Source organism: Bactrocera neohumeralis, chromosome 2, assembly GCF_024586455.1.
Source record: "Bactrocera neohumeralis isolate Rockhampton chromosome 2, APGP_CSIRO_Bneo_wtdbg2-racon-allhic-juicebox.fasta_v2, whole genome shotgun sequence".
Lineage (NCBI taxonomy): Eukaryota > Metazoa > Arthropoda > Insecta > Diptera > Tephritidae > Bactrocera > Bactrocera neohumeralis.
The window spans coordinates 2,371,036-2,393,910 of NC_065919.1; the positions used below are offsets into that span (position 1 = coordinate 2,371,036).

Below are 22,875 nucleotides of genomic sequence, written 5' to 3' on the forward strand. Positions count from 1 at the left end.
ATGAATAATACAGATACTGCTGACTTAAGGTACCCAGCTCTTCGACTGAAAATTATACTTAAAGCATTAGAAACCCTTCCGCATCAATTCAAATATTTTTCGTCACACTTTCGACTCAATTTCGGCTCGAAGCAAGTTTGTGTTTATTTCGTTCCAAACAAAAATTCATATAAAAGAGCATTGACGTGAGTGGCTAATATTAAATTAGGTGCATGTTTTTCGGTTCGCTGCTGTTAATTGAGTTTTATAGATAAAATAATCACAATTTCGCGCAAATTCCGCGAATATATTTTCAATTGTCTGCAATTCAAAGGCACACTCCCCTTCACTCCTAGTATGCAAATGTAAGCACTTTAATCTATTGTTTAGACACCTATTAATTGCCAATTTGACCACAATTAAATTTGTTTGCATTGCTGGCACAAAAATAAATTAAAATTTCAACAGTTATTTAATTGAAAATTAAATATTTAGTAATCAGCAGGCTTATATGCCACAAATTAGCGCATTGACTGAGCGTGCGTTTAGTTGAAATGGTTCACATATTTCCATGTAAAGAGTTCTTTTTCAATTTTGTCATGAAATAGTAATTATATTTCAATGTTTTATGAAATGAATTATATTATATCCCGATCTGCGGCTTCGAAAGGATATTATCATCTTTTTTACTGAAAGATAATCACAAAGCCTATCCTCAGACATCTCTGCAGAGCCAATTCTGATATGGACACTATTGAGACACAACAAAAGAAGCGAACTAATATTATTTTCTGACAAAGACGGCAAAAAAACAAGAAAATCCGCTCGGTTACACCGCAGCTAGAATGCCCTTCACAAATTCAACGGATTTCTTACAAGAACTTTGTTTTGTAAGTTTGGATGGCAGCTATGTGCTACATTGATTCGATCTGCTTTTTTTTGGAGATTATACCGTTATCTTGGTAAATACCATACGTCTTGTCAAATATAAAAAGTTTGTCTTACAAGCACTTAATTCCAATCAGTTCAGTTTGTAAGTCAGCTATTTGAGATAAAGATCCGATCTGAACTATTTCTTCGTCTTAGGCAATAACCCACGCCGAATTTCGTGAAGATATCTCGTCAAATGTAAAAGTTTTCCAAATAAGCACTTTATTCTGATCATACAATTTGTATGACGGACAGACGGATATGGCTAAATCGACTTAGCTCATCACGCTGATCGCTTACATATGTACATTATATATATACATTATATATATTATGTTTTGAGATTTTTTTGTCTATTACAACTACTTGAAAAAAATGTCGCGATATTTTCACTGAAATTTAAATTTTTTTATCAAATGTCTGCCAAAATTTCAATTTTCAGTTTTTTTCCCTTCATTCAAGTTCTAAGTTAAGGTATTAACTAAAACACGTATTTTTTCTTTTTCGAAGATGCTGTAATCCTGCGTCAGAATTTCTTTGTTAATAGTGTATATTTGTAACAATAAAAAATTGTAATCAAATATTTCATTTTTTATATAAGAAAAAATATGTTGAAGAAAGACTGTTTTTTAAACCGAGGAAAGAAATGTAACTCCTTAACCGCATAGGAAATTATTCGAATAATAATAGTCGGATAGCCGTAAGCTATTCGATTAACCTCTCATTTTCGACTATCCGGTTAACCATTCGTTGTCGACTATTTGCATTTAAGTGTTCAACTCCTACAAATTTTTTCTACGAAATAGATTTTTATTTATTCGAAAAGTCGCTGTAGAACAACAATACGAATAGGTGTAACATTTCGACATTAATCGGTTAATGTTCATACGAACAGTTACAAACAGGATATTCGAATAATCGGTTTTCAGGTTATTCGAATAATTTTAATAGGTATTATATACATACGTATGTATTTTACAAATATTTAAAAAAGCTTCAACTCTAAACTAACCTTCATAAAAAAAGTCATTTAATTTTAATACAAAATCGAATAAATAACTTTCAGTGTCAAATATCGATATGAAGATTTCTCTTTGTAATAAAATATATAAACACTATTTTTTTATAAGATTTGTTGTATTTGATTTTATTTTCTACCAAGAACGATAATTTTAATACAAAAATATTTATTATTTTCATTAAGAACCTCCTTAATAGTGTGTCAACTTTTTTAACACGTACGCGAGTGGTTTGAAACACAACTGATATCATATCACACGGTATAACAAACGTACGAAACTCACTTTCGCGTTAATAAAATAAATTTGCAAATTTTCAACACTTTGCCCGAACAAGTTGTCTAATAAAAAAATTCGAAATCGGAAGCCAAAAAAGTTTTTGCGGTTTACCACAATTTACATGATTGCATATGTCAATTTAAATTGAAATCCAAACATTTTCGATGCGCATTTTTTGTGCAAATGACCACTATTGATTTTTGGTTATTAGAATTTAGTTAGAGCAGCGAACACGAAACACATATGTTTTACTTATTTATTTTAAGTATGCCAGCAAAAAAATATGGAGTTTGGAAGGCGTTTAAGCATAAACTTCGTCACAAAGTTAATATACAGTGTTAAGGGTACAAACGTAACTAAAATGTAGCAGCTTACACATGTAATTGCTGAAACTAGTTTTTATGTAATATACATAATATATCCATATACTATATCTAATACAGTTCTCCATCACTTTTCTAATTACCTATTAATCGACTTTGGCGAAAAGCTAATGTAGCTAGCTATTTTATAATTACTCATTTCATGCTTGTTTGTAAACAGTTAGCCTCTCATAAAAATAATTTATTTGCACGAAAATGTAAACCTTCGACTCTAATTTATATGCACACCAAATAAATTGTTAAAAATGTGCTTTAAATAAATTGCGAAAATAAGCGATTTCAACACATAATTGTGCTGACACAATATAATTTTTATTACATGCTATTAAAATTTTAGCTATGGCAATTGACATGCTAATTAAATCAATTATCTATTTCCTATGTGAACGAATATATTAAATTAAATTAATTGCTATTTTGCTGTACTTCAAATAATGTACGCTTGCAATTTATAAAATAGTTCAAATAGTTTCACAACATTGTTCGTTTTAGAATATGAAAACTTTAATGCGATTACAAATGAATGTTTATACGTTTTAAAGCTACACAACAAATCTGGTAAAATCTTACTTGTCACAGATGAAGGACATTTAATTTGTTATTGGAGTTGTGGAAGATTTTTCTTACGTTGGTTTAGAATTTTCCGTCGTGTTTATGATCATAAAGGTGGAGAAAATATAGTCGAAATCAAGCCATTCCTTCGCTCATGGTGAAACTCAGCATATTTTTCAGATACGCAATAATCCAGCGGGGTCTTTAGGTTAATCACTTGAAATTTCGTAATTGACAGATCAGTTGAAAAGCCCCCGCCTACCGAAGTAAAACAAATTTGTCTGGCAAAACCCGTTTTTTCTATTCAACATAGTCCTCTTCAATTGTGACGCACTGATTATTGTGACCCTCCAACTACCTGTTTCCATTTTTGTAGTACGTTTTGTACTTTGCTTCAAATTAGGTTTCAATTTCGGCGACTTCATCTCCATTCGACGAAAATTTCTTTCCAGCGAGCATTCTTTTGAGATCCGAGTACAGGTAATAGTCGCTGGGGCCAGATCTGGAGAATGCGGAATTTGAAGCCCAACTCATAGATTTTTCTGCCGTTTTCGCTGACGGTCTTGGTACTCGTAAACAAGAATTTCTTTTTCTTTAAATGCAGCCATTTTTCGACGATTTCGTCCTTCAACAAACAGTCTAGTAATGCTATGTAATAGTCGCTTTTACTGATCCTTTCTTTTTCAAGGTAGTCAATAAAAATTATTCCATGCGCATTTTCACATACAAACACCATAACCTTGCCAACCGATTATTTCGTTTTTCCATAGTCCACTTGGATGAATGTCGATTGGACTTCGAAGTGAAAAATGGAGCCATCCATTGTCACATATCGACACAAAAACTCTATAGAGTGTCTGCTATCACGAACAACTTCACTTTACGGTCATCCAAAATTTTTTATAGACCTGTTGATGTTTTTGTTGATAACAACCTTTTTAGGTTGGTTTTTCAAGAGCGTTGTCTGGAAACTCGTCATCGAGCCAAGTTTTTGCTTCAACTGTATTTGTTTTCTTCAAAAAACAATATTTTATCATCACAACATAAAATATTGTCCATATTTTTCATAATAACAAAAGTTGCTTCTCTCAAATTGATATTATTCCAAAACTTATAACCCGATAGCTGTCAAATTTATACTCGCGCCTTATGAAGGTTAGGATTAACTGAAAATCAAATAGATTTAATTTTTTTTTTATTACGAGAAAATTCACTTAGAGGTTGAACTGTGTCTATAGTCTTTCAATAGTATTAACTTAAGGACTTTTTTTATAATAAATAATGTTAAGCAAATTTAAATTTGTCTTATAGCATAAACACATCATTACTAATACATATAGTCTTTAGTTTTTTTTGCTGTGCAATTATTCGAAATATCACCCACAATTTTCTAAGAATTCGAAAATTAAGGAGATGCACTATTCACAAGGCAAGTTGCTTTTCTAATTGATTTTAATTTAGTTATGTAAATATTAACATTCAAAGCGAACCAAATTCCTCAAGTGCTTTAACACCATTAAGCTTTCATTCGGGAAAGCACTAACAATTAAACACTCATAAAGTGTGCCAGTGTATGCGTTGTTGCACTCAAAATAATTTCACACTAAATGCCCGAGGCAATTAAATGCTTAGACTTTGAGTAGTAAGCACATAATTCTTATAATGACCATTCAACAGCCAAGCATTGCCGGGTCAACCGTTTAACATGCCACACACACACACGTAAATATGTATGTATGTATGCATGCAAAAGCGAACAGCAAACCAAAGTACGAGGCGTTGCAAGCAATGCACTGCCACCACACAAACATACATACGTCGAATGCCAGTAACACTCATGCACTCGCCGGGAAAGTGCTACGTGCTGGCTAAATTGTGCCAGCGAAAATAATTTTCTTCAAGTTGTAAAATTAAATGATTAAAAGCGAGTTGGAAAATTGCGGTCGGAAAATGTGTGTTGCCAGCAACACAATTGCACAATTTTCGCTCTGGTGTGGCCACGCCCATTGTTGTTGTTGTTTTTGTTGTTGCGCGTTGCTTTTGTGCGCACTTTTCGCGCGTAATTTCAGCACTTTATCTAACTGCAACATGGCCATCAACAACAATGGCAGCTGTCAACAGAGCACAACAATAGAAATAAAGTAAGGTGTTAGATGTGCGGCAAAGAGTTATTTAGTGGCTGGTGCTGAACTGTGCGAATGCTTAATGAACTTTTAAAAGCACATGCATGCCTACATACATACATATATACTACCAGTTTGCAACATGTGTGGCATGTAGCACAGGATTTCACGGATAATTGCCTCTGTGGGGCATGCAAGTTGGCGTTATAGCAGCACGCAAGTTTCGGCAAAGGGATCGAGCCCTCAATCACCTGCCATAGCTTTACTTTAATCTCAATGAATGAAATACCTAGCGGGGTAGGAAGAAGTTTCGGATTCAGAGTCACATGGCAAATGATATAACTTCGCTCTGTCCATCTTTATAGAAGTACATCACAATAATACCTGTGACAAAGATGAAGAGGGAGAGCTACTGCGCTTCGCGGAGACCAAGTTCAGAAAGGTCTAATGGTGTCTCCAATTTTTGTAAAGTGGGAGAAAACTTGGCGCATGAAGTGGAATCAAGTATATACTAGTACAGCCTTTTGTAATTCTTTTCACCATTATCATATTTTCAATGTTCATAAAGTCAAATCTTAGAAATATTCAAAATATTCATGAATTTTTTTTTCGTTTACTAACTGTCACAACAAAATACTGAATAAGAACCATTTCTTAACAAGCTGCAGTTATATCTTTATTTCTCAAAGCTATCTTTTTCAATTATTTTATGTTTAATAAGGAAAGTTCAAAAGCACACAGTTCGAAATCACTTTCCTGAAAAGCTCATATTTTCTTTCAATTACACAAAACAAAGCAGTTTGTTGTTAACCATTTGCGAATACCTATACAATTCTATTTTATTCTTCAACTTCTTGTTGGCCAGATTCGTCTGAAGATTTGTATTTCCAATGCGTTGGTTTTTAGTTTTACTCAAATATAGTATATTATATACATATGTATGTATGAAATATATACAGTCACATAAAGTAAATTTAAAAGTCGCTTAACAAATTTGATATTCATTCGTAGATATCCAAAATATTTCAGAACATGTGCATATGCATGTACATATATACATATCTACACATGATTTACCACATGTGTTGGAGCAATCTCCATTAAAATTTCTTCCATAAAATACTTGCAAAAGCCACTTGAGAAAACAAACGGAACTCTGAATGCACTGTGAAACGTCTTATATATCAAATGTGTATGTGTATGTACATAAAATAGCTAATTCTAGCCCTGAAGGAATAAATTGGAATGCGGCATGAAATACATATGTGAATATTATTCCGCATGTTTTTTTTTAAATGAGGGCGCTTTAGCTTTTACTAAGTGAGCGTCTTTTCTGTAAATATTCTTAAAGCTTTCAACAGTCTTCAAGTAGCCAGTGTAGTTAAAAAGCTATATACTCAGAAAACGGATAAAAACTACTGGCGCTAAGAAGATCGCATTCTGAAATTTTTGATTCTGTATTGGTCCGAGTGAATGCGGGAACTCTCTATCTGAATAATTTCTGTAACTTTTCTGGTCATACCGATTTTCGGAAAAGGAATGAAAGAAAAATTTAATTGAAATTAAACTTTGACAATTCTGTTGGACAATGTATTTACAGTTATCGGAAAGTTTCGCGAAATTACTAAATTACTTATTATTCTCAAAATTAAGTAATTTAGTAATTGAAAAGGTTTTTTTTATGGAAAGCTCAAGCGAAAGTTGTGATTAACTTAATAATTTATAAAGTCTCCGTAATTACACGCGTGGCCATGCAAACCTTACCACTCAAAATTTTCAAGTATTGCGAACATTTGAGTTTTTGCGGTTCGGTTGCACCGAAGCTAAATACCCTTCACAGGTGCATTTATGTTAGTAACTATGTGTTCAGTTTGTAATCCGATCTGAACAATTTCTTCTGATATTACATTGTTGCCTTAGAAAAGAATCTTTCCCAAATTTGGTGAATATGTCTTTTCAAATGTGAAAGTTTTCCATACAAGAACTTAATTCCGATCGTTTAGTTTGTATGGCAGCTATATGCTATAGTGGTCCGATATCGGCAGTTCCGACAAATGAGCAGCTTCTTGAAGAGAAAATGACGTTTGCAAAATTTTAAAATGATATCTTAAAAACTAAGGGACTAGTTCGTATATATGCAGACAGACGGACAGAAGAACAGACGGACAGACAGACGGGCATGGCTAATTCAACTTAGCTCAACATACTGATCATTTATATATATACGTTATAAGGTCTCCCACTCTTCCTTCTGGGTGTTACAAACTTCGTGATAAACTTAATATACCCTGTTCAGGGTATAAATATTAAAAATTTAAAACAAAACACATTCAGCTTTACAAAATGAGCTCGAAATGTAAGAGACTGACATACGATGAAAAAATTATATATTTTATTTTTTTAATTTAATTTCATTTACATTATATTTGAAATTCATATTTTATTTTATTTTTTTTTAAATTGAAATACGAAGTTTAGTAGGTGTATCACTTTAAAACAATAAAATCGGCCGCTTTTGTATAAGAACAGAAAAGCTAATTTGTGTTTTACTCATTAAATTATTATAATGAAATGATATAATTTAGTTTTATGCTTACTTATAACATAAAGAAAAAACAAAATTGAAGAAAATCTTGAACGAACGAAAAAGTCCGAAAAAAATTTAAGAAAGTATAGGGCTAAGGTCCGACCTGTTTCCTACTTACTTACAACTAGAACAAAATGCATAATATTTATTTGTATATGTCTTCAAAGTGATCATTTGGACCCAGGTGTTGTGTTTTTCAGAAAATTTTTCACATTACATGAACTTCATACTTAACGTTCAATAGTCAGGCTCGGTGAGTATCTATTGTCCAAAAACAAGCTAAGAACCTCTTTTTATTCTTATTGAATCTACTGGCGGAACAATAATATCCATATTTGCAGGAAGCCAAGAAAACGGGAAAATGTTCTACGGATCATTCTGAACAACTTTGCCTAAGAGACCGATCCATGGTATCTTAGGCAAAGTTATTGAGAATGATTTTGTAGGCAAAAAAAAAAATCGAGCCGCTCCAATAAGTACACATATCGATTAATAATAATAGCACGGGCCTTAAGAGGCTATACCAGTGTGACGCATGGAAAATTAGGCGATTTTCGTGAATTTTTTAAAAGAAAGTACTAGATTGAATGTTTCAACGTTCTATGGACGTAATAAAGTATATTTTTAGCTATACTAAAAAATTTTTTTAAAAAAATATTGAAAAATAACGGAGTTATGTGCTGTCTGCGGAAGTGCCGCAAAAAAAGTGCCACAACTGCTGGCATGATTCCGGTCGATTGAGTAGCTGAAACAAAAAAATTCAAAATGTTTATTAAACTTAAATATATTTTCTATACAATGAACTACGATCTTTGAAAAATATCAAAAATTAAGAAAATGGCGCCATTTTGAAAAAAAAAATCGTTTTTTTACGAAAAAATGGTGTTTTTTTTAATGCCAAATTGACAATTTTCAACCAATCAAAAAGATCGTAGTCTATTGTATAGCAAATGTATTCAACTATATCCAGTTTTAATTTGAAGTCCATCGGTCAATTTCTCGTTGAGTTATAATGTCAGCAATTTTGAAAAATGTCGTTTCGAGAAAAACGCGTTTAAAGTTTCACTTATATACATATGTTTGCACCTCTGAGCGGTCGCTGTTTAGAACGCTGCCATTCAAAAACTATTTAAGATACAACCTCGCCGATTTCACAGGATATTTTTGAATATATAAACTATCGAAAAAGCCAAAAAAATAATTTGTTGAAAGTGTCACACTGGTATAGCCCCTTAACTGAGCCTTCGTTAATACTTCGGAAAAATACAGTTCGTTTTCTGACTCACATGTTGGTAGTATAAAGTTTTTCTGCCTGCCTTTGATTTCGCAGAGGGTAGTTTTTATAAAACTATGCAAATTTAAAGCAAGATTATAAAGCACATGAATATAAGTACATATGTATGTATTGTATATATATAAGAACATGCACGTGAATATTAAATCGAAAATTTGTTACATAGAAAATAGAAGACAGTCCATGGAATGTTTTATGTAGAGAAATCATTCATGTTTTGAGTCAAAATTGCAATCAGGAGCGAAACAAGTCGGAAATCATATATAGCAGTTGGCGCAAAAATTAACTTCCGATGTTTTTGGGAAAATGAAAAACTTTTTAAAAAAATGAAAAACTTTGATTCTGCTTGTAGATTATTTTTATTTGGTACTTTCAATTTTTTTACATCAAGTCGAGGATGTGATATCATGTAAATGGCCGCCGACAGAGTTGATTGTCATTTGTCACACATTTTATGGCATTTTCCATCACTTTGGCCAGAACTTCCGGCGATAGCTCCTCACATTATTGACGGATATTGTCTTTAAGAGCTGCAACAGTCTGAGGCTTGTTGATACAAACCCGCGACTTCAAAAAGCCCCACAAAAAGAAGTTTGGAGCGGTCAAATTCGCGATCTTGCTGGTCAGTGCAAATAGCCAAAACGGCAGATTAGGCGCCCGGGAAATGCATCCTTCAGCATATCGTTTTACGTGTATTTCGCATGTGTTTACTACACAAATGTCAAAACAGTACCGACGTTTGAGGTCAATTGCAAAATTTATAGCATCTTCTGATCATCTTCTGACTTTTGCGCCACCCGTTACACGTTAAACACATATATGTGTATATGTATAACAACAGAAAGTACTTCTAACTTTGTGATAAACTGCTCTCAAAATGAGAACGAGGAAAGCGCATTAAATATATGGAAATATATATGAAATTGCATATAAATAGGGTGCTGTTTTGGAGGTATACTACTGCCTACATTTAAAGCTGTGAGCCTGCTCTTACGGTGAACTCAAGTACAAGTATATTCAGTACAATTTACAGATCACGACAAGAATTAAGAAAAAGTGCTTTATTTGGAGTGAGCATACATCTGAGGAGGTTCTTCCTGCCGTCTGCTGCCATTATTTCTGTATATTTTTTTAAAAACTAAAGATAAAGCTTGCCAGCAGATTGCAGTGCAACATTCCATACATACCGTGCGAAACCAGCGCTTTTTTGGGAAGAACTGCTGACCTAATCCTATCAACTAAAGAGTCAGTCACATTGACCTCTTAAATATTTTGGTATCGTTATACCCAGTTTTGTAGGGAGAGTAGATCAACTACACCAGAAAAAATAGCGCAACATTGAACGTACAAAATATTTTCAAAAAGGACAGTCACTGTGTTTATATTCCTGAAATTCTAGTCAAGTTTCAAACGACATAAGATATGATAAAACAAAATGTTGACCATGCAGTACATTTTTCGTGTTTAATTTGAACTAAAGTTTTAACCTTCAAAAGAGCACCCTTTTAAAACATTTGTATATGTATGTAAACAAACATCTATATACATGCTTTCAAATAAATTTAATAAGTTCTCTGAAATCAAACATGCTATAGTGTTGCTCATTTTATAAGCATATAAAAATATATATGTATATACACATACATATACATATGTATTTACTCATATTGCGACATGCGAAGACAAGATGGGCAAATGTCTTACTAGTATAAGAATCATGTGGCATTCATGCTTACACATTTATTTAAGTATATAAGAGTATACGAATATATGCAAATAAACAAGCAGGAAAGAAGAAGAAGTGAATGAAAGTATTGAAGATAAAATGCAGCAAGAAATCAACAAAGGCTACATTTTCGAATATATTGTTCATTATAAATATGTTTACTACAAAAAATATTAGATTCACTCAGAGCATAACGCAATTTAATATGCATTTTACGCAAGAGCACTGAATTGACTCAGAAAAAAGAAAAGCAGAAAGTTCGCAGCTTTTTTATTACGCGGCAGAGATATGAAACTGAATTTATTGCGACTCTCAAATTGAGAACATTTCAAATCTGAAAATGAACAGATCTTTAATATTTACGGTACAAAAAACAATTACCATCTGTTAATATATAAAATTGTAAATGAATATACAGCATGAGTCATTCTTTATGTTGGTTGTTACGATCTTGAGGATGCACCACGTCCTGGAAAGCCACTTGAAGCCGATGTGGATAAAAAAAAGTCGATGGTCGATGCGAATCGCTGAACACTCTGACTCGACAGATTGCTGAAAGATTAAGGGTGTCTAACGCGACGTTCGGAATAAAAAATCGGGTTAAAATTTCATTTTCGTACTTACACAGATTGTGGATCACCCTGTATATAGTCGTAAATGTATGTGATTTACACTTACAACTGTGCAAGTTGCTGGACCACACTTCCCTTTCATTATATTTATTATTGATGTTTGATAAAAAGTTTCGAAACTCTAAAACCCTAACAAATAAGTTAACGCAAAATAGAATCAAAGTAAATGAAAAATTGAACTTTGGTGAAAGCTTTTACTTGTGACGAAGTGAAACTTTAAACGTGCTTTTAGCATTAAACTTTAAATTGGCGGTAATACCTTAAAACATTTTGTCAAATGTGTAATTTTTTATCGAAACTAAAATCCGAAAAGAGAGACTTTTGCACTTCTAAAAAATTTAGCAAAATTGTTTAAAACGCACTTAGCTTTTTAATGTATTATACAAGTTACGTGCAACACGCTTCTAAGGAAACTATAATTCTTTATTCAATGAACTATTAGTTATCCAATTTCGTTGTAGTACAGCTAATGTATGAAATTATATATTTCGGAGTCTTACTTCCAAAAGCAAAATATTTGAGGATAGTTTTCGTAAAACACTATTTAGAAGAAGTATGTACGGCAAAAGTATGCTTGCCCAAAAGTAGAACGCAGATGAAGAAGTGTAATCTCAATAGTGACTCCTAATGTTGAGTTTATTGAGTCTCCAATTGACTTGTTTTCGTGTAGAATTCTATAGAAAAACTTCCTTCCAAAAGTATTAAGAGAACACTCCTAGAATATGTGAACGACGTTCTCTCTGTTACAAACAATATCATTGAAAGGGAGGCAGTTAAATACTTTCAAACCTCGCAAGTGCCCACTCAGACCAACTAATCTAACTTTCTCTCTCTTTGTTTCGATAACTTCGAAACAACTCATTACCTTGACCTCTCGTTAAATGAGTACGATTACTTATAATTAGTGTACCGAAACACATTGTTGTCATATGTACAGGTTATCACAGCTTGTACGATAACACCTCGGACAAAGCGGTAATGAAAATGACCACAATGTTCTCAAGTGTACCTCAGCCGATCTGTTACGTCACAACTTGCTTTCTAAAGAGGAGAACTATTCGCATTTGGCCCAGTAATTGTACCGTATTTATCAGAAACATATATTATACCGAAACAGCCGATTGCTCTGTTTGTCGATGCTTGGGGTACCCATACGTCCGTTATAATTAGTGGTACATCTTTTGAGGGTCTTCAAGCTCAAAATTGGAGTTAGTTTCGATATACTTACGAAATAGCTTTACTTGTACCAAACAGTGGCTGTGAAGTGTGTACAGCGTAAATAATAATATTATTTTCAGGTTATTTTAAGCTGCTCGATCCATCAGAAAATATAACATTTATATAAAGTCTAAATATTTATAGTGCTTAAAGCTTTTGAAAAAATGTGAAAGCAAATACTTTTCCTCTCACCCTCCACAACAAATAGTTTATAATCTTTATAGACACCATGAAGGTTCTATTGCGCGCAAATAATAGCACGTTGTGTAAATAAAACATATTTAGATTTACATCTTACGGAACAGATATAAAAGCGAGTGCGGAGGAGCCAAAAATGGTACAGGTGCAGCCGCAGTTTCAGTTATTACACCGCAGCAGTTAGTTGTAAAAATTATGGATTCGCAGTAAGTCGCACGACGACCGGGAGTAAATTCTTACAGATCACATACCGGGAAACTGTAGAAAGAAATATGAAATTGTATTTAACATATTTTTTTTTTAGAATTCTGGAGCCAATAGTGTCCACCGCAAGTGGCAAGGTGAGAGGTCAACTGCGTGAAGGCATCTACGGTGACACCTATTACAGCTTCGATGGCATACCTTATGCGAAGCCACCACTTGGTAAATTACGCTTTAAATCACCACAGCCGGTCGAGCCTTGGCTTGGCATACGCGATTGTACCATATGTCCGCCGATGTGTATCCAATCGGATTATTATAATGGCGTGATAGACGGCGTTGAGGACTGCTTATATTTAAATGTATTTACGAAGAAGGTGAGCTTGGCAATATTTTAAAAATAAAAAAATATTGCATAATAATATTTATTGTAATGTCACATAAACCTAGCTACGTTCTGCAAAGCCCTTACCGGTGTTAGCTTATTTGCTTGGTGGACGTTATGCCAACGGAGACGCCTCGCGTAACAGTTGGGGTCCGGATTATTTAATGATGAAAGATGTAGTATATATTACAATTGGATTTCGGTTAGGTGCTTTAGGTAAGTGACGAAATATATGAAAATTCGAAACAAGCCTGGATTAACAAAGGGTCTTGAAGGAAAAGAAGACTTTATTTAGAAGAACCGAGTAAGATAACTAGTTTCTTATCTCAAACCACTTAGGCTTTCTCAGTTTTCCGGAACCCGAACTTCAAGTGCCCGGCAATGCGAGCCTCAAAGACGTCATCTTGGCATTGCAGTGGATAAAGAAAAATTGTCAGTACTTCAACGGCGATCCCGATAATATAACACTATTCGGGCACAGCTCAGGCAGCATGACAGCACAAATGCTCATGTATTTGCCGCAATGTGAAAATCTCTTCCACAAAGTCATACTAATGTCCGGCATGCAAATGCACTTACGCCGCATTCCTCAACTAGAATATCGCTTCGCCAAGCACTTGGGATATAAGGGCAAAGAGAATAACCACGATATACTTGCCTATCTCAGCGCATTGCCAGCAGAGCGCCTTTGCGATGTTAAAATTTGGACGCCAGAAGAGCTGAAGCAATGCCCTCATTTCGTATTCTCTCCTACGCTCGAAAATGAGTCCGCGTCAGATGCTATACTGACCAAGGACCTACTTGATATGTATGCCAATAAGCAATCTTGGTGTCACAGTATACCGCTGGTAATAGGTGGCAGCTCATTTGAGGGTCTTATGAATTACAATTATTTCAACAAGGAACCTGAACTATATGAAACTCTCAGAAAGCATCCTGAGTACTTGCTCCCATACGAAGTCAGAGAGAAATATGATATGATCACACAACAACAACTCGCTAAGAAGCTTATCCACTTGCATTTAGGTGCGAAGGAATTGGATATTGAGCAATCGTTTGATCTTATGGATGTAAGTAAATTCATTTCTAAATTGGGAATTTCTTTTATTGCCGCTCTATAAGGGTTAAAAAGGTTTTTGGACAAATTAGGAAATATCTGTTGAAATTTGGCAATCTTACTACCTTAATTTCGCTTCTAATTCTTTGTAAACCCCATCTTACGTATTAACAAATCAAATTGTAATATGCATTTTTATTCCTGCATACCGTTACAGTTAACGTCATATGATTTTTTGTACCATCCAATATATCGCTATCTCAAAACACGAATACCTAATGCTAAAGCACCTACCTATCTTTATCGCTTCGACTTTGACTCACCTTACTTCAACTTGTTTCGGATTAACCATTGTGGTCGTGACGTGCGTGGCGTATGCCATGTAGACGATCTTTCCTATATCTTCTTTATGCCAGACTCATTTAAGCTGCAGCGTAACACGAAGGAGTTTAAGATAATTGAGTGCATGATAGATTGGATTACAGCCTTTGCTCTCAATTCGGATCCCAATTGTGAAAAGCTAAGCAGCTTAGTTTGGAAACCACTGACTGCAGATGCCCGCTATTGTCTTAATATTAGCGATGAACTAAGCACTGTCAAATGGCCAGAGGAAGAGAAGTGCGTATTATGGGATCAATATTTTAAGGAGGCGGGTATAAGGACTTTTTAGTTGACACCAAGTTTTACAGTGTGTGCAAATTTTTGGCAGCAGTTTATTTGTTTTTTATTTTTTTTTTTACATAAACAAATATTTTAAGAAACTTTTGGTTATTATGAACCTGACATGTTAAAAATTTGTTCTAATTAGACTTTGAAATATAAATGTTTGAAAATATAATAAATAAATATTTGTTTTTATCCATTTAATATTAATTAATAATTGTAAGTTGAGTACTAAGTTACAGCAAGTGCTATGAGGTTTCGGTTTATAGCTAGTAACAAACGTGGAGACCAATTTTTTATAACTGATTTAGGAAAGACCTAGCAAAAGCACAGACAACGAAAAATTTTATCTTTCCATCTTTCATAGAGATGACTATTTCCAGGTGAGCCACAATGGACTGAATTTATTAAGGTCAATGTAACTCTATACCTAGTTGACATCTTGACGGGGCTACATGGTAAATACATGGCGTATACAATAGTTGGGGTTCGTGTTTCAATAACGTTACCCAAATAAAGACTGTCCTGATAACGGATGTTATTGCGAGAAAAAGTATTACACCGCTCCCCGTCTTAATCGCATTGCTTAGCTCATATATATAGTACACTTCAGATAACCACTGACTTAATTTGTGAATAAGAAATCAAAAAGCTCTGATAAGCATCTTGTCACGGCCCCTTTAACCTTGTAAGTTGGTAGACAAAGTAAACCATTTAAATTATCTGAAATGTATTTGGCAACTTGCATAAGTTAATCGTAATTTGCCTCCTCCAGCGACCAGTTTAAAATACACAGCATGGCTGCACAGTAAGTTGCCTCTTTGCTCTCATCAAAGTTACTATATCAACATATTTGATCTATCGACAGTTTTGACGAAAATACCAAACAACCGATAATTTCCACTACACATGGACAAGTGCGTGGGCAATTGCGTGGTACCGTTTATGGCAATCAGTATTATTGCTTCGATGGAAGTGGGAAAAACTAACAGATCCAACCACGCGTTGCTGTGGCTTAGTAAGATGTACATATATATTTTATTTTACTCAATCCAGCAACAGTTATCGCCATCTGTTAGAATCTTTTGGAGCTAACAAATAATTGTGATTGTCAAATAGAGACAAATAATTTGCAATAAAGTAATATTGCGATTATAAATTGAGAAGTAAACCAACCTATCTTTCAATCTGGATCAAATTGCACACGGTGTGGAAATCCAAATTAAAATCGGTTCAGTGGTTTAGGAGTCCATCGCGGACAAACAACGTGACACGTAATTTTTATATGTAAAGATGATAGATCTCATCTAAATCTTATAGTTGCGCACTGAAACACAATATTGTATTTACACGCTTTCTCAGCTTGCAGGATCCCACAGTTGGCATAAGGGCAATACGGGTCTGAAAGTCCATCTTCTTGGCTTACAATGGCTCGAAGAAAGCAACAGAAATTTCAACACTTCTCGGTGAAAGCGCCAGTTCTGGGTCAACACACCTATAATGCTGTCACCGCTGGCGAAAGGACTCTTTCACAAAGCTACAAGGTGTGTTCCAAAGTATACATTTTGGAATCTACCGCCCCTGGTGGCGCCATCTTTATGCCGAATAGTGCATTAGAATCTGCTATCTTTATCGATTGACCAGTGAGAATTTCATGACATTTCATCGATTAGAAGTGAAGTTATTGCGAAAATGAGCTTCGAACAAAGAGCCAACATTAAATGTCGTTTTAAAATTGGTAAAACTTTTACTGACACGTTTCAATTGATGAAACAAGTTTATGGCGCTGATTGCCTATCCCGTAGCGGAGTGGTCGTGAAGACATAAATGACGATCAACATGTGGGCCAATAAAATTCGGGATCACCGGAAATTCCATCGAAACTGTGCGTGCATTGATCAAAAATCAGCCGAAGTCATCATCGAAATTCATGGAGATAGATCAGACCTAACATTTGGGCTCCCGAAAGGTGTGTGCACGGTTTTTTCCGCACTAATTTTCATTCGAAGGACATCATTATGACCGATTATTTGAACAAAAATCACATTTTAACCATTAATAACTCCTCATATTTACCTGATATGGCAACGTGCGACTTCTTCCTTTAGAGAAAAATGCATTTGCCCATGAAAGGACAGCGTTATGCAGACGTAGAGGCTTGCACCGGCATACTGGCGGCCATATCGCCCAACGAGCTAAAACACTCGTTCGACATGCTTTTGGACCGTGAAAAAAGCTGTATTGAAGCAGAAGGAGACTATTTTGAATAAAATAAATTGATTTTGCCGAAAAAAACCATTTGTTCTGTTTTTTTTAAGTCCTGTTTACTTTGGAAAGCTCTCCCATGGGCGCTGTCGCCACTGAAGGCCTAACCAAAACGATTAGCACAAGCTAATGGCTACACTGGCAAAGACAATGATCACAACGTACTCGTATGCTCGTTTCTTTTGCACGAGTTAAACGAAAACCAACAACATTGCCATAATTATTATTTTAGCTCTAAACTCTCTTCATTTATTTATAGTACGTCTTGTACAAAGCAATCACCAGCTTATCGGCTATTGTGGTAAAGAAGAACGCGGCGTTTCAAAAAATATGTATTTGGACTTCGTTTGCCGCAAACTCTGATTCGAATTGTGATTATCTCGGCGGTAACAAATGGATGCCGCTGCAAGCTGATGGCAAGGTGCATTGCCTAAATGTAAGTGAGGATTTAGAAGTGATCGAGTTGCCGGAAATACATAAACTGCAAGTGTGGGATAGTCTGTATGAAGTGGCGGAAGAGCAAAGACGGTGTTGGCAAAGTATTTTTTAAATTGTACATCAAAAGTATTTAAATTTTAACATGTAGAATTTGTAAATATAAAACACGAGTTTTCAAGTAACTATAATCGCAAAAAGGTTTGGCTTTAGGTTTGTTTTCAAAGTGTTAAACACAGCTTGATCCCGAGTCATAATTGGAGTTTGTTCGGTTATACTGAGTGCTCATCACGATATCTTAGCTCTGTTCACTTCAGAAATAGCTTTTGTTGTACCAAAGAGTGACCGTGAAGTGTCCTCAGCGCTAATTTTATTTATAAGCTCTGGCTCCACGAGATCCATCAAGAAATGATAACATTTGTATTAAGTCTAAAAATTTAAGGTGGTAAATGTTGTTCTTAAATTGTGAACGCAAGTAGTTTGCCATCTAATCTCCACAACGAGATAGCGATTTTGGCATGCGCTATGTAGTAAATAGCTTATACTCATTATAGACACCAAGAAGATTCTATTGTGAGCAGATTAAAGCACGTTGTGTAAATAAAATATATTTAACATATCAAGGAATTGATAAAGTCGAGTACGGAAGATGCAAAGAATGGCACAGGTGCAGCCGCAGTTTTAGCTACTTCACAGTAGAAGACAGTTGCACAAATTATGGATTCGCAGTAAGTCGCACGACGACCGGGAGTAAATTCTTACAGATCACATACCGGGAAACTGTAGAAAGAAAAGTGAAATTGTATTTAACATATTTTTTTTTTAGAATTCTGGAGCCAATAGTGTCCACCGCAAGTGGCAAGGTGAGAGGTCAACTGCGTGAAGGCATCTACGGTGACACCTATTACAGCTTCGATGGCATACCTTATGCGAAGCCACCACTTGGTAAATTACGCTTCAAATCACCACAGCCAGTCGCGCCTTGGCTTGGCGTACGGGACTGTACCATATGTCCGCCGAAATGTGTGCATGCCAATATTTATACCGGCGTGATAGACGGCATTGAAGATTGCCTGTATTTAAATGTATTTACGAAGAAGGTGAGCATGGCAATATTCTAAATATAACAAAATATTGCATAATAATATTTATTGTAATGTCACATAAACCTAGCTACGTTCTGCCAAGCCCTTACCGGTCTTAGTTTATTTGTATGGTGGACGTTTTACAGCTGGAGATGCGACGCGTAATAGTTGGGGACCGGATTACTTTATGATGAAAGATGTAATACTTATAACAATTGGATATCGCTTAGGTGCCTTAGGTAAGTGATGCAATATATGAAGATTCTAAATAAGCCCGGATTAAAAACAGTTTTGAAGGAAAAAATACTTAATACTTTATTTAGAAGAACAGAATAAGATAACTAGTTTCCCACCTCAAACCACTTAGGTTTCCTTAGTTTTCCGGAACCCGAACTTCAAGTGCCGGGCAATGCGGGCCTCAAAGACATCGTCATGGCATTGCAGTGGATAAAGAAAAATTGTCAGTACTTCAACGGCGATTCCGATAATATAACACTATTCGGACACAGCTCGGGCAGCCAGGCATCACAGTTGCTCATGTATTTGCCGCAATGTGAAAATCTCTTTCACAAGGTAATACTAATCTCCGGCATGCAAATGCACTTACGCCGCATTCCCCAACTAGAATATCGCTTCGCCAAGCACTTGGGATATAAGGGCAAAGAGAATAACCACGATATACTTGCCTATCTCAGCGCACTGCCAGCAGAGCGCCTTTGCGATCTTAAAATTTGGACGCCAGAAGAGCTGAAGCAATGCCCTCTTTTCGTATTCTCTCTTACGCTCGAAAATGAGTCCGCGCCAGACGCTATACTAACTAAGGACCCACTTGAAATGTATGCCAATAAGCAATCTTGGTGTCACAGTATACCGATAGTGTTAGGTGGCAACTCATTTGAGTCTCTTATGCATTACAATTATTTCACCAAGCAACCTGAACTATATGAAACTCTCAGAAAGCATCCTGAGTACTTGCTCTCACACGAAGTTAGAGAGAAATGTGGTGTGCACACACAACAACAACTCGCTAAGAAGCTTATCCACTTGCATTTAGGTTCTAAGAAATTAAATGTTGAACAATCGTTTGATGTTTTGCGTGTAAGTCAATTTATTTATGATTCTGTATAAACCCCATCTTATGTATAAAAAAATGATATAATATATATTTTCATTTCTGCGTACCGTTACAGTTATCGTCATATGATTTTATGTACCATCCAATATATCGCTATCTCAAAACACGAGTAGCTAATGCTAAAGCACCTACCTATCTTTATCGCTTTGATTTTGACTCACCTTACTTCAACTTGTATCGGATAAAGCATTTTGGTCCTAAAGTGCGTGGCGTGTCCCATGTAGATGAGCTTTCCTATCTTTTCTTAATGCCGAACTCATTCAAGCTGCAGCGTAACTCGAAGGAGTTTAAGATGATTGAGTGCATGATAGATTGGATTACAGCCTTTGCTCTCAATTCGGATCCCAATTGTGAAAAGCTAAGCAGTTTAGTTTGGGAACCACTGACAGCAGATACTCGCTATTGTCTTAATATTACCGACGAACTGAGCTTTGTCAAATGGCCAGAGGAAGAGAAGTGCATCTTATGGGATCAATATTATAAGGAGGCAGGTATAAGAACTTTTTAGTTGACACCAAGTTTTACAGTCTGTGCAAATGTTTGGCAGCAATTTATTGTTTTTTTTTATACACGATTATTTCAATAAACTTGTTGGTGGTTATGAATATTTGCAATTTAGTTAAGCATGTGAAAAATAAATGAAGAAGTGCGTTAATTTTTTTACTTGGACTTGAAAATAAGGGGTTTTCAATAGGGCACTACAAAGGTGGATCCCTAGGGACAGCAAACGACGCCATATGTTGCGCGCTTTTTTTGACATTTCTCTTCGGTAAGCTTTGCCATTTCAGCATGGAAATTTATACGATCCAACGACGAGTCGAAATCGAAGAAGTACGACCCAGTGACACCTCCGACCCATCATCCGCCCTAAAGCGTGATTTTTTCGAGATGTAGTGGTGACTCATGGAGTACGTAGGAATGAACTTCCACAAGACTAAAAAATTTCATTGATATTCGGAACCGCTTTTGCGTTGTTAAAAAAAAAAACTTTTGTAGCGCTCTTATTGTAGAACCCGCTATATGCTTACATTCCCGGAATTACTTCGTTGCTATAACGCTTGAATGCGCCAACTGAATGCGTAATTAAAATGTTGCACCATGGGTGAAAAATGTTGCACAACAGTCTTTTTTTTTGTAAATTATCAGGCAAGTGAACGTGCCGCATAGCCAAGCGCCGGAGCGCATTAAAAGTGTATACATAAAGTATTATATTTAACTACCTGCCCTTACACATATTCACAACAACAAATATGAACGAGTTTTGTGTATAAAAACTTCTCTTGCCCACTCACCTCACTGAACAAGGTACAAGTCGTTATCTGTGGGTAGCTAAGGGCGCCTCTTGCAACAAAATAAATAACTGCCAAATAAAGGTAAATAACAACAAGTCTATCGCATGTAATCGCTTCACTGCCAGCGAAAATGCAACAAAACGAATACAATATATCAATTAATGGAATGTAAAAAGTGGCCACCGAAATGTGCACGAACTTCATACTTACTGCAGATCCTTGCAACGCCGTACCGCGGCTGCTATGTTGCTCGCGATGCAGACGCAAGTGCTTGCCGAAGTAGCTGCTATAAATAAGTGCCGGTTCATGTATAAATTTCGTGCAAAAACACGGTGCAGTAGCCGGAGTAGGTCACATACTTCACATACCATCGAGGTTACCGAGCAAATGGAAAGTGAACTTTACTCTTATTTTGGATTCGTTAATATCTTTGCGCAGTCATGGTTTGCTTTTGTTTTCCAACTTGCTTAAAGTGCACAATTTTAACTGAAGAAACAGAAAGAGAGGAAGAGGAGAGGAGGAGGGAGTTGAAGCATAAAGATAATATAATTTTTATGTATGTGTGTTGTCCACCTTATAGATCCGTAAAGAAGAGGAAGCTGATGGGGATAAGCGCTGTCATTGATATAATTCGCAATCAGGTTGGCAACTTTGGAAGTAGTGGTCTATATTATATTAGTTTTTTTTTGTTTTTTTTTTCAATACAAAGATAGATATATGTACATATATCTACACCAATCTTGAATTTGCAGATCCTGTAGTATGTGAGTGCTGAAATCGTGATTTATCTGAAGTTTTTGTGGATAAAAGCAAAGACTGTTCCATAGATTCCGCTCTGTTTTGCTGCACCTAGAAGTTTATAATGTTAACTCAAAATAATTCTATGAACCTTCAAGCTTCATATCTCAATGAAACAGCCAGTCCACTCCGACACTATCCTCCCACATACTGAAGCAGCTTATCTATGCAATCTCTTGACCATGCTAGTATTAGACTGTTTAACGCTACGCCGGTTGATTTTACAATTCCTCAAAGCCACATTTTTCATTTTCCTACAAATTCAAAATCCAATGAACTTATGCAAATTGCCAGACAGTGTACAATAAACAAAATATCAAGAAAGTAACAAACCAACGTCGTAATCGACACAATCTGCGACCAAATGGCCAAAAGTCAGCAAATAAAGAGCAAAGGCAGAGCACGAGGAAACAGAAAATTGTCAAACAACAAACAAATGCGTACTTATATTCATATTTGATGCTTTTACTCAGCGGCAGCGCATTTTTATTGCCACTGTATTAACAGACGTCTATGACTGATTTTCGTCCTTGCCATGGGTCACTGATGTGCAATGATTGTGGACAGAACAAGGGCGCATGAGAGCGCGATTGTGTATAAATTGAAATTCGTAGCAGGCTTATTATTGTGCGCTGTTTT

At 35.4% G+C, this 22,875-nt stretch overlaps 2 protein-coding genes across 2 annotated transcripts in view; both read left to right on the forward strand.

Moving 5' to 3' along the window:
* The window catches only part of LOC126750789 (uncharacterized), a 35,721-nt gene extending 20,312 nt beyond the window's left edge, over positions 1 to 15,409 (forward strand). Inside the window, exons 7-11 of the mRNA XM_050460512.1 lie at positions 13,008 to 13,126; positions 13,225 to 13,498; positions 13,572 to 13,722; positions 13,846 to 14,576; positions 14,781 to 15,409. Coding sequence (XP_050316469.1) covers positions 13,008 to 13,126; positions 13,225 to 13,498; positions 13,572 to 13,722; positions 13,846 to 14,576; positions 14,781 to 15,233 — 1,728 coding nt within the window. The 3' untranslated portion in view covers positions 15,234 to 15,409. The remainder of the gene's footprint in view (positions 1 to 13,007; positions 13,127 to 13,224; positions 13,499 to 13,571; positions 13,723 to 13,845; positions 14,577 to 14,780) is intronic.
* Positions 15,410 to 18,585: 3,176 nt separating this feature from the next.
* Positions 18,586 to 20,685, forward strand: LOC126757381 (esterase B1-like). Its single transcript, XM_050471250.1, has 5 exons — positions 18,586 to 18,654; positions 18,753 to 19,026; positions 19,100 to 19,250; positions 19,379 to 20,109; positions 20,202 to 20,685. Exons 1-5 carry the CDS (start codon positions 18,644 to 18,646, stop codon positions 20,652 to 20,654), a joined length of 1,620 nt encoding a protein of 539 aa, XP_050327207.1. The 5' UTR covers positions 18,586 to 18,643; the 3' UTR covers positions 20,655 to 20,685.
* Positions 20,686 to 22,875: the final 2,190 nt, after the last annotated feature.

What these genes read in the sequence shown, in the direction of transcription:
- LOC126757381 (XM_050471250.1), top strand. An exon ending in TAAATGTATTTACGAAGAAG is followed by an intron (nt 19,027 to 19,099) that starts GTGAGCATGGCA and finishes ACATAAACCTAG; the next exon opens with CTACGTTCTGCCAAGCCCTT. An exon ending in AATCGTTTGATGTTTTGCGT is followed by an intron (nt 20,110 to 20,201) that starts GTAAGTCAATTT and finishes GTACCGTTACAG; the next exon opens with TTATCGTCATATGATTTTAT.